General features: G+C 37.9%; 1 protein-coding gene across 2 annotated transcripts; it reads right to left on the bottom strand.

Moving 5' to 3' along the window:
* Positions 1-535: 535 nt before the first annotated feature.
* Positions 536-14,288, bottom strand: LOC119784258 (14-3-3 protein beta/alpha-1-like). Of its 2 annotated transcripts, none has more exons than XM_038286223.1 (6): positions 14,133-14,288; positions 13,354-13,722; positions 6,880-7,003; positions 6,481-6,644; positions 6,292-6,387; positions 536-1,410 (listed from the first exon to the last, which is right to left on the bottom strand). In XM_038286223.1, the coding sequence occupies exons 2-6, from the start codon at positions 13,645-13,647 to the stop codon at positions 1,333-1,335; spliced, it is 756 nt and encodes a 251-aa protein (XP_038142151.1). In that variant the 5' UTR covers positions 13,648-13,722; positions 14,133-14,288; the 3' UTR covers positions 536-1,332. The 2 variants fall into 2 exon arrangements, with proteins under 2 accessions (XP_038142151.1, XP_038142152.1); XM_038286224.1 differs by having other exon boundaries at positions 13,354-13,669; positions 14,133-14,272.
* Positions 14,289-15,514: the final 1,226 nt, after the last annotated feature.

The following is a 15,514-nucleotide window of genomic DNA, read 5'->3' as shown; positions in this document are numbered from 1 at the left end:
TTTAATAGGTGAATGGTACGAAAGCAGCACATTATAATCAAAGCTATAGGTAGAACATGGATGTTTAACGAAAGGAGACTCGAACCCCAAATGTAATCTTTGTTTGGTTTATTAATTTGCCAAATCATACATACTTAAAATAGGATCTCAACCAGCATCACATCAGCTTATAATGCCACCACCTTTCCAGTCGCATCATTCAGTTGATTAGGATCAAATATCTATAAGATCAAATTAAAACTAACAGAAGTTTAAGATTCCATGTTAAAATCTTTACCTATGCAGTCTCTAGGCTGTGGTCAAAAACCTGACTGGAAGGCACTAAAGTTCTATTTTGATTACAAACACAGGTTAGATATCCTTGAAAATGGTTTGAAATCTGCAGTTTTTAATTTAGTAGTTAAAAAAAATGACTTATATCATGAAAATGTTGCTTTGCCGTTTTGAATAATGTTTAAAATGTTTAAAAAAGCTGGGTCTAAAGATTAGAGTTAAATCCTTAATATGCAGGTGTAAAAGAAGACAGAACCTTGGCTTGGCTTATAAAATGTTTTATTCATGTTAACATAGTGGATGCAACAGGATTCAACAGTTCCACAGGGCGTTTAGGGACTACCAACTGAATTTACAAAACAAAAGTGGTCCAAATCTCAACAGAGAGAAAGTATATCACCAAACAGATTAACATATTTCACTTCTGTCGAGTGGCTAAAAACTTTTGTTCCCATTCCAGTGTAAAATTTGAAGAGGAGTGCAGGATCTGGAACTGCTTCTCTCCACTGACAACAAATTGGTAGTTGGTCAGAAGAGAACAGCAAGTTCACCTCAAGCAGACGGAATTCAGTGAACGAGTCACTGGGATCAGAACTGAATATTCAGCCACTGGGCAGTGCTTGGCTTTGTTGAAACGTTTTTAGCCAGCAAGTGAAAGTGCACCCACTTTTTCCCTGAAGAATAAAAATTTGTTCAAATCAAACCCAAGCAAAATGTAACAGTACCACATAACCTGGTAGAAAACCTGCAAAATGATGCAATGAGATGACATGTGATCAGGTTTTCAACTTTTCTACCTGGGGTCTCAAATCAATTTAGATTACCTTTTGCCTTTCTACAGCTGAACGAGATGGGAAGGCAGAGAGAAAAACTACAGGGATGGAAGGAAATCTCCAAATCTGATCTGCTGAGGGACTTTATCTTGGTTACTTTAGGTCATTTCCAGCAATGGAATGTAGCAGTGGAGTGTAATGAAGCATAAAATGAGAAAAGTTGTTTTGTTTTTTTCAATTTTCAAATCATTTTTGTTGTTTCCCCAACAGTTAGGGCATGCACACTCTAGTTCTCCGTCTCCCCGGCCTCTGCCTCTCCAGCATTGCCCTCATCCGGCTCCGGAGCATTATCAGATGTCCATAACTGTGGAGAAAAGCAAATCTTGGATTAAGAATAAAACAGCTACATTATATTTATATAAACTTCACATTTGGGGTTTATCATTTTTAAGAAAAAACATTTTGGTCTGCTCTATTAAAATATATATTTGTGTAATTTCAGGGTTTCAGGTGCTGCCAGCTTTTCTTCTAATCAGCGGAAACTGGCTGCTCAAAATAGTGAATTTATGCAGGAGAAAAGAAAAAGACTGAAGTGAAACCAGAACAAAAATTGTTCACATTTAATTTTTTCTATTTTACAAGACTAAAAAAGCTGATGAAGACAGTTTACCATGAAAAACACAAGACATCAACAGCACAAAACAGATACAGCTTTGTCCTCCTTTTTTTTAACAGGCTGCCTTCTAGCTAACTAAGGAAAAGTGCCAAATACGATCCAGAATGCACTTTAATTAAGGCGATAAAATTGAAACTCTACTCTAATCACTCTTTTCAAAAGTTCACACTCAATAGAAAAAGGAATCTACGCAGTCACATCTCAAAAGCTGTTAATTTTCCTAATTATGGGAAAAAATTTAACATGTATAATAAGCTGGTTGTTCACACTGAGCTGTATCCAATCATCCCGATATAAGCTTTAGTGGAAGAAGGATGCATGGTAGAAAGATGAGATTCTTTAAGAGCGGACGGCATGTGGAGTCATTGCCACAACCTACAGATATCTAAACTATACGTGTGTTGAGGCTGAAATGTAACTCAGGCTTTAGTTTAGCACTGATTTTCGAAATAATCATCCCAGAATCTGAAGGAAGTCGAGGAGCACAGGATCCAAGTCACTTAAGGCCAATTTATGCTTCTGACACATAGCCTCTGCAACCGTCAAATCTGTCTCTGTGCGCGACCATGCCCCCCGCGCAGAGGTTCTGCAACCGTTGTCGCGCATCTCAAAAAAGTTCTCTACTAGGCTCCCCCCTTGCGATTTGGCGAGAAATTGCTCTGCGTCCCTAGAAATTCCAGACCGACGGTGCAGAAGCATACCAGCAAAACTGGTTCGCAACCAGACCCAAGCGACATTTGATGTAAGCGGTTGCAGAAGTATAATCTGCCCTTTAAGATCCACTGTTAAGTTTAAGCAGTCAGTGATGATTTGGGAGACATGATGTCATCTGGGGTGATATCAAGTCAAAAGCTTGTGCAGCCGGCAAACAGGAAACAATTCATATTAACAGTATACGTGTAATAACATCTGTATATAGTAGGGATGGAACGGTTTATGAAAACCGTCCGAACCGTTCGGTTCGACTGTCTCGGTTCGGTTCGCGTGTGTTGCGTTCGGTTCATGCGCTGCTCCTTTTTCTCATAGGCGAAGCGATTACACTCCAGAGCAGAAGGTGGCGGTACTGCGACCAAAGCCAACCACCAGTAGTAAACAAGAAGAAGAAGCAAAGCAGCGTAGCCGGGTGTAGAAGAATAAAATCAGTTGTTGTGGAGAATTGTGTCGGACTGGCGAGTGGAAAAGAACAGGAGTTGGAAGACGCGCCAGCAGCACTTTATAGGTCTGCTGTATGGGAGCGCTTTGCATTTAGATGACCTACGATGACGGCGGAAAGAAAGTTGTGGATAAAAGTGCTACAATGTGCAAATATTGTGCAACACGTTTTGTTTATGATAACAGCAACACGACCAACATGTCAGGCTAACAATCAACATATACCGAACCGAACCAAAAACCGTGACCATGAAACCGTGAACTGAACCAAACCGTGGATTTTGTGAACCGTTCCACTCCGAGTATATAGGTAACGACCTGGACATTCTTTTGCTGTTGTCAGACTGCTTAATACTATTGCAAATGACCACTACTGCTAAATAAGGTCTAATAAGTTGGTACCACATTGATATGTTTTAACTCTTTATATATTAGAATATATATAACTATAGATTTAAGTTTTTACATTCTTTTTTCCCTTTCCCCATTTTGTGTGCTACCAAGAGCTGTTGTAACTAGGGATGTCCCGATCATATATTAATATCGGATATCGGTCCCATATTAGCCAAAAAAAAGAATATTTCTAATATTCTGATAAAAACACTCTATCTTCTAGCTTCTGTTAAAAGTTTCTGGAACTCATTGGTTCATTTTACATGGTGTCATGTCGGGGAGTGGCGGTCTAGTGGTTAGGGCATAGAGCTTGGAATCTTGAGGTTCTGAGTTCGAGCCCCACTCCCACAGACTGCCACTCTGGCTCTCTGAGCAAAGACTTTAACCCCACACTTCTCCCCGGGCGCCACAAAATGGCAGCCCACTGCTCCCCAAGGGGATGGGTTAAATGCATTTCTGTGCTCTATACGTCTGACAGTGTAATGACAATAAAAAATGGAAAAAAAGTTATTTTTATAACTTTTACCGTTGATTTTGTTGCCTGTTTTATTAATATTATTTGATCAAGCCTTTTTCTAACATTCTACAGTATAAAATAAGTAAATAATAGGGGATGATTCAAATGATAAATGTATTAGGTCAATATTATAATAATGTATTTTCACGACTATAAGGCGCACTTAAACGTCTTTTTTTCCCCTCAAAATGTGCGGTGCGCCCTATGGTGCGGTGCGCCCTATGGTGCGGTGCGCCCTATGTGTGTTGTAACTGCGACTTTTGAGACCACCTCATTGAGGAGATGATGAAAGAGTGGCTGAATGTAAGGAGACCAGGTGTTTTTTTTCCACTCATCACCATTAATCTGTAACTCCATGCGTGCCCATCTCACAGCTGATGTGAAAAACATGGGGAAACAAATTAACCCTGTGCTCGCTGTTCAACCGCTCAACATCGGTGTGAACCGGACCCAGCAGGTGCAGCAGAAGCAGCGAGTTTACATGCAAAGTCAATGGTTGACGCGCATATAGGTGCAGCAAAAGGTCCTGCAGCGCGTTTTGAGCCGCAGGTGCAGCACGTCGGGATCGTTTAAGCATCTGAAGCGCCGCCAACGCGCTGCTGCTGCTCCAGATGGAAAAATTGAAGTTTTGCTGCTGGACGCGCCGCATCAACCGATCAGAGAAGCTGATCTGGGAGCTGACAGCGAGACAGACACAGCGCTCTGATGACATATGATATTAAATGAAAAAGGCTGGATAGATGAGGAGATGATGAAAGCGTGGCTGAGGGAGGTGTAGCCTATGTGAGGAGACCAGGTGTTTTTTTCCACGCATCACCATCGCTGCGTGCCCATCTCACAGCCGATGTGAAAAAAAAGGTGAATCAATGAACGCTGTGCTCGTCGTTATCCCGGGGGTCTGACAAAGGAACTTCAACCGCTCGACATCGGTGTGAAGCGGCCGTTCAAAGTAAGGCTGCGAGCGGCGTGGGAGCGATGGATGACCGACAGAGACCACAGTTTCAGGATAAGTGGAAGGCAACGCCGGGCAAGTTACGCCACCGTTTGCGGATGGATTGTAGATGCTTGGACTAACGTGTCTGCTGGCTCTGTTGTTCAAGCTTTCGCAAAAGCCGGCATTATTTCTGAGGAGCTGCGCTGCACAGAAAGTGACTCTGACAGCGAAGAAGGGGAAATTGGCATGTCTGATTTAGCGCAGCTGTTTAATTCAGAAACAGAGGATGATGACTTTGATGGGTTTGATTAATACTTTGTAATAAATACATGAATAAAGCACAATCATACTCAGTTTTGCTCCCGCTCTATTTTTCTCCCTGAAAACTTAATTCAACAGCAGCCTCTGGGCCGGGTCTCCTCCTCTTCACCGCGGTGGCTGGCAGGTGTTTTTTCATCTAAATAATCTTAATCTTGCAGCTATATTTGCTGTGATCAGTGGGAATAAAGTAGTTTCAATATGTTTTTAAGTGAGAAAGGCCACCTGAAAACTTCATAATTGCAGTCAGTTCATCCAGATTATCTATTTCTGTCGGAGGCGCTCAGACCCCCACATACCAGCGGTGCACCGACAGTAGAAATCCTTTCGTTCACCGCGGCGGCTGGCAGGTGTTTTTCATCTAAATAATTTAAACTGCAGGCACCAGGATGCCGGTAATAAAAGCGAACACATTCTGTCGGCAGGTTTCAGGATTTTAATTTAATTTAGGAGTGACCACAGCGCTGTGTCATCTGCGATGGTTCTGTCTCACAGCCAGCTGCCAGGTTTGATTAATACTTTGTAATAAATACATGAATAAAGCACAGTCATACTCAGTTTTGCCCCCGCTGTATTTTTAAATACGCAGTAGAGCTATTTAAAGGTAGTAGAGGACATGTACCTGTATATAAAAAACGCGCCCTATAGTCCGGTGCGCCTTATGTGTGTGTTAAATACAGAAATGGGACACATAACTGAGACTGCGCCTTTTAGTACGGTGCGCCTTATGGTCGTGAAAATACGGTAATATTATATCATTAAAGTTCCAGTTATGAACATCTTTTTTCTCTCTGTTGAGCTGATTTCATTTACCGTAGTACTTGGTAGCTGCTCCCAAAAGTATGAATCGCTGTTTTTAATGACATAGAATCACCCCTGACCTGAACCCAGGAGGGTTTAGGACAAAGAGTAGACTCCGGACGGAAGCTCGTAAAGATTCTGAAGAATCCTACGTTTCCTGATCCGCTGCATGCAGCTCTGCACTCATGCAGTAATAATTGGCAAGTATTGAACTCTGGGTTAGCATCAACTGTATGCCATGATCATCCAAACCTGGAATACATTATTCTGTATGTAATACATCTATATAAAATATTAGTTTTAGTTCTTGAGCTGAAATATTAAAATAACGTTGATGATGTTCTAATTTAATAATAAGCTTCTATATAAGACTAATTAAACGTTGGTGGGAAAGGCGGTTTATATTCTAGCCAACAGTGTTGATTTTGATGCTGTGTGAGAGCAAAGGGCTTACTGTGAGGTTATCTCTGAGGAGCTGCATGATGAGGGTGCTATCCTTGTAGGACTCTTCGTGTAGCTGGTCCAGCTCTGCTATAGCATCATCAAACGCCTGTAAACAAAGCAGACGCGTGTTAATGCAGTGCGCCCAAGTTTATATCCAGTTAGAAAAAGCTGCGATTCTGTTTTTTTAAGCTTCATTGACCTTTTTGGCCAGTTCGCAGGCCTTCTCTGGGGAGTTGAGGATCTCATAGAAGAAGACTGAGAAGTTAAGTGCCAGCCCCAGGCGGATGGGATGTGTGGGCTCCATCTCGGTCTTGCTGATGTCAAATGCAGCCTGATATGCTTGCTGTGAGCTTTCAATGGTTTCTGAAAAACAAACAAAAAATAACATGTCTGCCCCCTTTCCATCTGAGATAACAGCCTTCAATAAATTGCCATCTAGTCCTTGTAAATGCGTCCGCCGCTAGTGGAGACATAATCAGACTATGTGAATTCTATAGTTAAGACATTAAAATCCTGTCCTATATAAGAGTCACTATAGTAAGACCTCAAAATTAAACGCCCTCAATTAAAAGCTAATGAGGATATAATGTGATCTTACTTGTCTTGGTGTCTCCAGAGGCAACTTCTGCAAGGTATCTGTAGTAGTCTCCCTTCATCTTTAGATAGAATACTTTGCTCTCTGGGTTTGTGGAGTTACTGATTAAATGATTATCCAGCAGTACCTGTTTAAAAAAAAACAAAAAATGGCAGAAACAGATGTAATAGTTAGAGCAGGGGTCTGCAACTTTTGAACGCCAAGGAGCTATTTCACCCCCTGAGTGTAGCGAATTAAAAGTGGTTCAGAGCAGCAAATATTCAATTACCTTTTAATCAGACAGCACTTATTATTTTACAAAAAAATAAGTGCTGTATTTTTTTTTTCATTTTTGTTTTTGTCTTTTTTTTAAATACAGAAAAACATAAAATGATTCATTAATATGAGGCATGGATTTATTTCTATAGGGTTTTATTTAATCTAAAAAAAATATATATAAATAAATAAAATGAAGGGGTGTAAATAAAACCCATAATGGCGACTCGATTTCTTCCTGACCAAACGATTTGATTATTTTCGATACTCAAGAATACACCACAATATGATTCAATTCAATTAATTGGTAATTGTTTTGGCTAGAAAATGTTTCAAATTTGAAATAAATTAATGAAAGCTGTAATATCGTTATCGTACAGGAATAAAAACTGGACTCCCTCAGATCAGCAAAGTTGTACTCCACATAGGCCTATGAAAACCTCATTCAAGGTAGGAGGGCAAAATAGGTATAGCGCCACCGCAGCACGGGAGTCAGAATTACATCTAGGAGCAAATGGAGAAAAACAGACCGGAGGAAAAAAAAAAAAACATGAATCGATATTCTTGCCAATGTGTCGATGCATTGGTTCATTGGCTGTTGGATCGATGCATCTATACAAAACGATTATCTTTTTATATATAATTTACTTGCTAATAAAAATACAAATAGCTCTAAAAGCTCCACAAACATTCCCGGTTCTTTTTATCCTATCCTGTGGTGAAACATTAATTCAAATATTCTTTTAAAAAAACTAAAGTTTATAATATTGGTATTATTTTAGCCATTATCAAGAGTCATTGTAGAGGGGCAAAGAGGCAAATGTGGTTCCAGAGCTGCAGGCTGCAGATCCCAGATTTAGACAAATTGTAGAAATATCAAACCAAACCCTGAGAGCTAACTCGGAAGCCAAAATGATATAATAACCAGCAGGGGTCACATAAACACTGAAATGGAGGTAAAAATCAATCAATCATGACATGGAAGATCAAGTATTTTACATTCAAACTACGTATATTTCTAACCAAGTACTTTTCTTCTGTTTATTTAATTTCTACTACAATTTTATTTTGCATTTTGTCTGCATATCTTGTGTGCCTTCAGAGCCAGGAGTCTCTTTGAAATCCTTCAGTATAGTTTCATGATATCCATAAAGATTTTTTCATAAAAATCTCTGCCTTTATGAGATGACACTGAATTTGTGTTCATTAGAAATGAGGAAAAAAAATAAAAATAATAATGTTTTTGTTCTTTTAGAATTCAACCCAAAGGAGCAGAGTTGAAATTGTGCCACAAAATTCATTGCAAAATGCATTAATCTGTTTATTATTGTTTTTACTTTAACAATAATCTAAACTCACAATATTTCAAAGAAACAAGCAAAGTAGTTATATTTGTGTTAAAATGGGTCTGCAGGTCTATGTAGGTCAAACAGAGAGGGCCTTAAAGGAGGCGCAAAAAAAAAAAAAACTAGGTCTTGAATGTGTGTAGCTCTCCATTTCAATTTCAAGAAGATTGTCATTGGTCTTTATTTTAAACATCAGTGACCATGCAGGAATATTAAACTGGTTCAGCTGTCTGTGAGAAAGCATCTAAGGCTGAAGGTAAATTATTTGCATAATGAGAGAAATTGGTTGTGTTGGATTGATCTACTGCTCCCTACCAAAACTAATGAGCTGCAAAATATAAACAGACAAACCCAGACACCAAATTGGATCCTTTTGTCACAGTTTGGAGGAAGAGAAACATTCCATCTGTACCATTTTCTAAACTAATAAGGTTCATCATCATGTTGAAGTTTCTAACCAAAGAGTGAGCACCTGCCCACCTGCAATAGGCAGCAGTCTGAGGCCTGGATTTAAAGAGAAACTGAACCTTTTGATGTTAAAATTCCTGCAGGGACATAAAAACATAGACCCAGATTTGCCACTTTATCAACAAGGAGATTTTAGATATAAAAAGTATGAAGCTTTCAGTTTAAATCAGATTACTTTAATGAACTTTATGCTGTGCCATCTTATTAAAACCCAGAAGACTAACTCAACAATAAAACAGTATTTTTATGTTTTACAGTAGCTCTGGACATGCATCTCATGCAAACTAATCTGTTTAGATGTGTCATGTTACCAAAGTTGGGCTGCGTTGTCCAACATTAAGAAGGTACCCAGTTTTAATCCCTGCCTGGGTTTACATCTTCTCTCCATGTTTAAGTCAAAATTCCCTCATCCTGGGAAAACTGGTCCCTGTCCATTTTTTCCTCACAGCTTCAGTCCAGTTATGGTTTATTCAGCTTCATCTTTGACCAAACCGTTCCTACATGTTTAAGTCTCTTAATTAAGATGCTGGAATGTGTTTGGATTATAGACAGTTTCCTCTGAATGTGTGGCAGCCGCACCTCTAATTAAGAAGTACTCAACTGGCTTTGATTTCAATCAAAGCCAGTTGAGCTGGGGGGTGGCCTTCATTTAAAAAAGTAACACACTATATATTAGCAGCAGGTGGTATCACACAGAGAACTAGTTTACTGGTTATAAGGAGAAAAAAATGACAATGTCACCCTGAGCTATGGATGCCCAAGCAATAATTGGTGAAAAATAAATCAATTTATTCATTTAGAATTAAATCCATTAAATCCTCATAAACAAGAAAATCTATTAAATAAATAAATCGCCCAATCCTAGAAGCAAGTGTGAAAGAAGAAAAAAAGAAATAAACTTGTTGTTCTTTAAGTGCTAGAGCCCTTTAAAGCTGATGGACAGACTCCATCAGTCTGAATCGGTTCAGCCATCAATGGGCGATTCAAGCACCACGCTGGGAACAGAAGCATCCCTTCTCCATCTGTTTGCAGCAAGCAGGAAAGCAGCACAGATGTGGTGAAGGAGCAGCCGTCTGCTGTAGCCTTTCTCTAAGTGAGAGTGAAAAGCTAACTCCTCAGGCTTCTGAGAGCATGCTAATACTTGAGAACAGACCCACCCTCTTCTTCTCAACCCCCAGGACACACGCTGGCTGAGATGTGGAGCTGAGTCAGAGGCAGTCTGAGTGAGGGAAGCAGAGTATCGGTGAACTTTAGCTGCTCCAAGCTGCTTTTCTTGGTTTCCCAAAAGAACAAATGTCCTGGAAAATGATATTTTTTGTGCACATTCGTTTCCAAACAGATCTTTCTGGAAATCCACCACCGAACAAGAGCAGGAATAATGTAGGGCACCTAATTAAACCCAGCCAGAAGTGAGAACACATCATCTCGTGATCTAATAAAGCTAAGCCTTAAAATGAAAGCCTTTGTGCTACTTTCAGAAGGGTGTTGCATTGAAGAGTTGTATGACACTCCTGAGTCATTTCTGCATGTGAATTCATGCACTAGGGCAACCACAAGAGGCTTCTGTCTGCCAGATGGGGCCGAGTGTCTCACACTTCCTGTGTGTGTGCTCAGTTTACACCCAGTCTATCCAGACACACCTTGCTGAGTCGGTACCATGACCCACTGTTGGTTCACGCCCTAAAAAGGTTTGGAGTCCATTGTTCTAAATCCAGATTCCCAACAGGCAGGACCGGAGGAAGGAATCTGTAGTACTTCCTTATCCTGTCCACCTTATTTATACAACAGGGGAAAACTGACAGGAAACGGATGCTAAAACATGTACTAATGCATGAAAAACAAGAAACTTTCTTCACACATTTTACATAAAAAGGGCTTACAAATGTTCACTGGCTTCTTTTTATTACGTTTACACTTATTTAGGAGGTATTTTGCATTGATAAGTGCATGGATAAATGATCAAAGTTTTAAAATAATTAAACCAGGATCTATAATGCTATAATCAATCTCAGCTGCATTGTGTCAACCTAGTATTGTTTTTGTAGAGATAAGCTGATCAATATTTTCCAATAAACCAATAATGGTTCCGGTTTACCCCAAGGAATGGAGCTTCAAAAGAGCTAATGGTCTCTAAAAGAGGTCTTCTAATTCCTGCTGTTAGTTGATTTTATTTTAAAGTGAAAATAGTGATAGTTCTCAGCTTTTAATTAAAAAAAAAAATCTCTTTGTTCATTTTTATATTTTGGTCAATGTAATACTGGCGTTTTGAAGATTTTTTTAAATAGTATCGAATGAAGACATTTTATTTTTAGATCAAGGAATGCACAATACACCTGGCCTTTATTGATCCACTATTCCTCTATTTTCTTATATTTATAAAATCACATAACAGTGGATCTGATCGATAAGGATGACATTTACAGACTATTTTCTGTTATGTTTACACAAGCTTGGTATCCTTTTAAGTTCAGTATATGCTGCTGGATTCCCTTGTAGAGAAAGCCTTTGATTAAGTATATTTTACTCTTGTGCACCATATGTACCATCTGTGAATGTGTAACAATATGGAGCACAGTGAGCTGGATGTTGGTTAATGTATCCATCTCTGATGCTGCTTTATACTCATATATAAAGAGTTGAATGTAAGAGATATATTAGGTTTTATTCTAATATGTAAAGTTGTTGGTGCATCAGCTTTTATGTAAACATGGGACGTTACTGATTTCTTCCATTATAAATCTGCATGAATCTTAATTAAAAGCTGCATGTTAATAAATAAATAAAAAAGCAAAAAGTATTACAGAAATATATTTCTAAAAAGTTAAACTCTTAAAAATGTATTTCCGCTACTGTTGCCAAGTAACTAATTAAAACTCCTAAAAATAATAATCCATATATATATATTCAGTTATGTCATAGATGTCTGCTGGATAAGTCTTCTCCTTGCTTATATAGGCCATAGAATTGCATGCCTGTTAGGGCTGCGCAAATGCCTGATGTACCAATTTGTAATATAATCAATATTTCATAAAAAGCTATTTTTAAAATAAAAAATGAACTCAAATTTTGTTCACATTACATTCAATAAAATTATGACACTGACTTTCTTACTCCAGCTCATAGGTGGCAGTAATACACTTAAATAGGGTTTCTACTAGCCTTTCTACAATGCATGAGAGGAGAATTACGTACTTTTCCACACAACAGTTGAAGTCAAGTTCTGCAACCATGGATTCTAGAGAAACAAGCTTTTAAAGTGATGAAAACAATGAAAGTCCGGGTTGAAACTCGCCTAAGGTTAGAGCACAGGAAAATGAAAAAAGTACTGGTTTAGGGAAAAACAATTACATATACATCTAGTGTGTATATATATATATATATATATATATATATATATATATATATATATATATATATATATATATATATATATTCCAGTCTTAATCTCTGTATTAAAGGTATTTAATATCTTATGACATTTAAATAGAGACTCTAACCCTTGTGCTTATGTAAAAACTGTAACATAAAATCCACTGAACTCAGTATAATAAATGAAGGGAAAGATAAAAGCTTCTTTTTTTATTATCTGTTTTTTTTTCCAGTGACATGGTGTTTATTGATATATGGATATTATGTATGCAACAAAAAATGAATATTTGTTGTATACCATTTGTGAAACTCTGACAAAAGGCTGTGCCGACCAGGGGCTAGATGGGGGGGCCAGGTGTGGCCATGGCCACCCTTAGCTAATCATTGGCCACCCCTGTGGCAGATGGTGGAGTATTACAGCAGTAATAATCTCAAGTGGAATATTGAAAAACATTTAAATTTTTCATAAATTAACAATTTCTTGACAACAAAAACTATGTGGTTGATTATGCACATCAATATACTAACATTAAAGATGATAATTCATCCTAGATTTTGTGTTATGGGGGTTAAAAAAAGTCTTAAAGTCATCTAGGAGTCTTCTGTGAAATCATAGATAAATAACTATTTTAATAAAAACTTAATAATCAATTTATGTATATATTAGTACTCGTAAATATAAATTTTATGCAGAATAATTGTTGATAAAAGTAGGTAACTAATGACAAAGGAAGAGATGTTTGCCCCAGAACTCAAAATGTGAAAGAATTGTATCCACTATATATTTATCTAGAAAGCACGGATGGTTAAATATATGCATCTATTTGTTAGCAAAGCCTGTAGGAAAGTACAGTTTGTCTTTATTTAGAAAATGTGGATGTTGTGCTTGTTAATTTTCCTGTAGCAATAGTGTAGATTGACCCTGGGGTTCTGGTGCTGATCCGCTTTCGGCCACCCCTCAGTCTACATCGGTTCACCCTTACAAAAGTTTTCTGGCTACGCCTCTGGTGCAGACCTGATTTTCTAGGTGGACACTCACCAGGACATTGTTGCAGATTTCCTGCAGCTCCGTCTCCACCTTCTGCTGATACTCTTTCACCATCTGCTGCTTCTTCTCGCTGCCATCGGTCTTCTGGCCGATGCTGGACAGCACCCTCCAGGCAGAGCGCCTCGCCCCAACCACGTTCTTGTAAGCGACAGAGAGCAGGTTCCTCTCCTCGTTTGACAGCTCGCCTCCCATCTCAGTCACCTCCCTCATGCAGTCTGCCATGTCGTCATAGCGCTCAGCCTGCTCCGCCAGCTTGGCCTTCTGGATCAGATCCGTCCTGTCCATTTTTTGTATGTTTAAGGGCACTCTGAGATGAAGAAATTCAGGTCACAGAATTTCCGAGGAATCAATCTACACCAGCTGAGAAGAAAATAAAATTATCTCGGTTAAAAACGTCAATAATCATCTTATAATGTAAAATTTAAATATATATAAAATACGTAAAATGCATATATAAAAAAGATACTGTATTTTTTTAGGTTAGCTTCAGTTTTGACCGCGATTACCGCGATAAATACTATTTTTTTTAGGAAACTATCTGTATCTGTGTGCTAGCTGACAGCATCAAATCTGTAAGCAGCAGCAAAATCTGTCTGCAGCGGCTAACATTAACAAAAAGGAGCTAACGTTAGCTTCAGCAGCCACTCCTTTCGTTTTTAAATAGCATGTTAGCTATTCCTTAAATAAATATCGGAACAATTCAATGCTTATTGGCTTTGATTTAAACGATAGGAAATGATTAAAACATAATAATTCGCTTTGTTTCTCACCTAATCGAGAACAAATTCACTCGCCGAACTGATCCGAGCAGAGAGATTGGTCAAAAAGACACAAAACCGTAGTAGTCGAAAAAAAAAGCCGAGCTGATTGTCCTAAAAATGGAGGAGGCTCATCTGGATGGTAAGCCACCAATCACAAGGCAGAGAATAGTTTGATTGAAAGGGGCAGTCTGGGAGACTTACCAATAGTTCTTTAGCGCGGGGGAAGGAGGAGGGGCTTGGCTGGTAGTTGAATTAATAACCAGAGCATAGATATAGAAAAGCAGATAGTTTGTCCACCATGTTGTGAGTGGCATTTAAATTCTGTTCGGAGACTGATTATACGGTTTCTAAATAAAATAAACACTTTACGGTCTATTTACTATTCCGCAAGTGCAGATTTAGCTGTCTGTTGTGTTTTTGCCCTTTAGACTATGACAGCAAATTAAAAGAAAATAAAGAAATAAATAAAGCTTGTCTAATTAAGTTACTTGTTTTACACACTCTTTTCACCTTTTTGACATTTCTTTCTTTATTTGTTTGTTTATTTTTGTTTTGGTTTATTTGTAATGTATTTGTCTTATTATTGATTATAGCAGGATTGATCCTCATTGAATTTCTATAGCCCAATTAACAAAAGAAACCCAGAATATGTGCAATAATAGGTTTACTTCAATGTTTAACTGATTTTGAATTAATGTCATTATTTGCAGCAACAAAATAATATCTGTAAATTAATAATATGATTGTAAAATAAAAGATTGGGTTTAAGCTGCATTTAATTACTGTTAAACCTATGTTAGGTTTTTTAATCTCGATGATACATTTACAATTATTAAGTTACATTTAGTAAATGTATTAAGGCAGAACAGCAATGTAACAACACAAACTATCATATTCTACCTTTAAAACTAAAGTTATATTAATATTGCACATAATTTTGAAAATTTTCAAAAATTATATTCTCCATTAATGCATATTTGTACTTAAAAACTTATCACTGAGACGGATCGTTGAACCAAAGTCAGATTCCTTTCTTGTGTGAAAAAATATGGTGGTTAAAGCAGATTCAGATTTTGGTTCTAATAGTAACAGTTTAAAAAAAAAAGTGATTGTATAACAAATCTTTTCTAAACCAGATTCAAGGTAAGGTACCTTTTAAAAATACTGTAATGAGTGTAATGGAAAATCATCATGGTTAATTAAGACTTGATATCTTTCCGTGTGTAATTAAATCAAGGTAATTACATTGACTTGTAAATACTAAATGTCTTCTTTTCTTTTTATTTATTTATTGCCATTTTTAAAATAAGTCCATATTTAATTGCACCCTCTAAAGCTGTGGGGTCTATTTTTCTTGTTTCTATGTACAGCAATTCTGCAGCGAAGGAGAG

The sequence above is a fragment of the Cyprinodon tularosa genome, unplaced genomic scaffold (genome assembly GCF_016077235.1).
Source record: "Cyprinodon tularosa strain WSP-4 unplaced genomic scaffold, ASM1607723v1 ctg222, whole genome shotgun sequence".
Taxonomy (NCBI): Eukaryota; Metazoa; Chordata; class Actinopteri; order Cyprinodontiformes; family Cyprinodontidae; genus Cyprinodon; species Cyprinodon tularosa.
The sequence above is the reverse complement of the archived record's forward strand: the minus strand, read 5'-3'. Positions and strand labels throughout refer to the sequence as shown.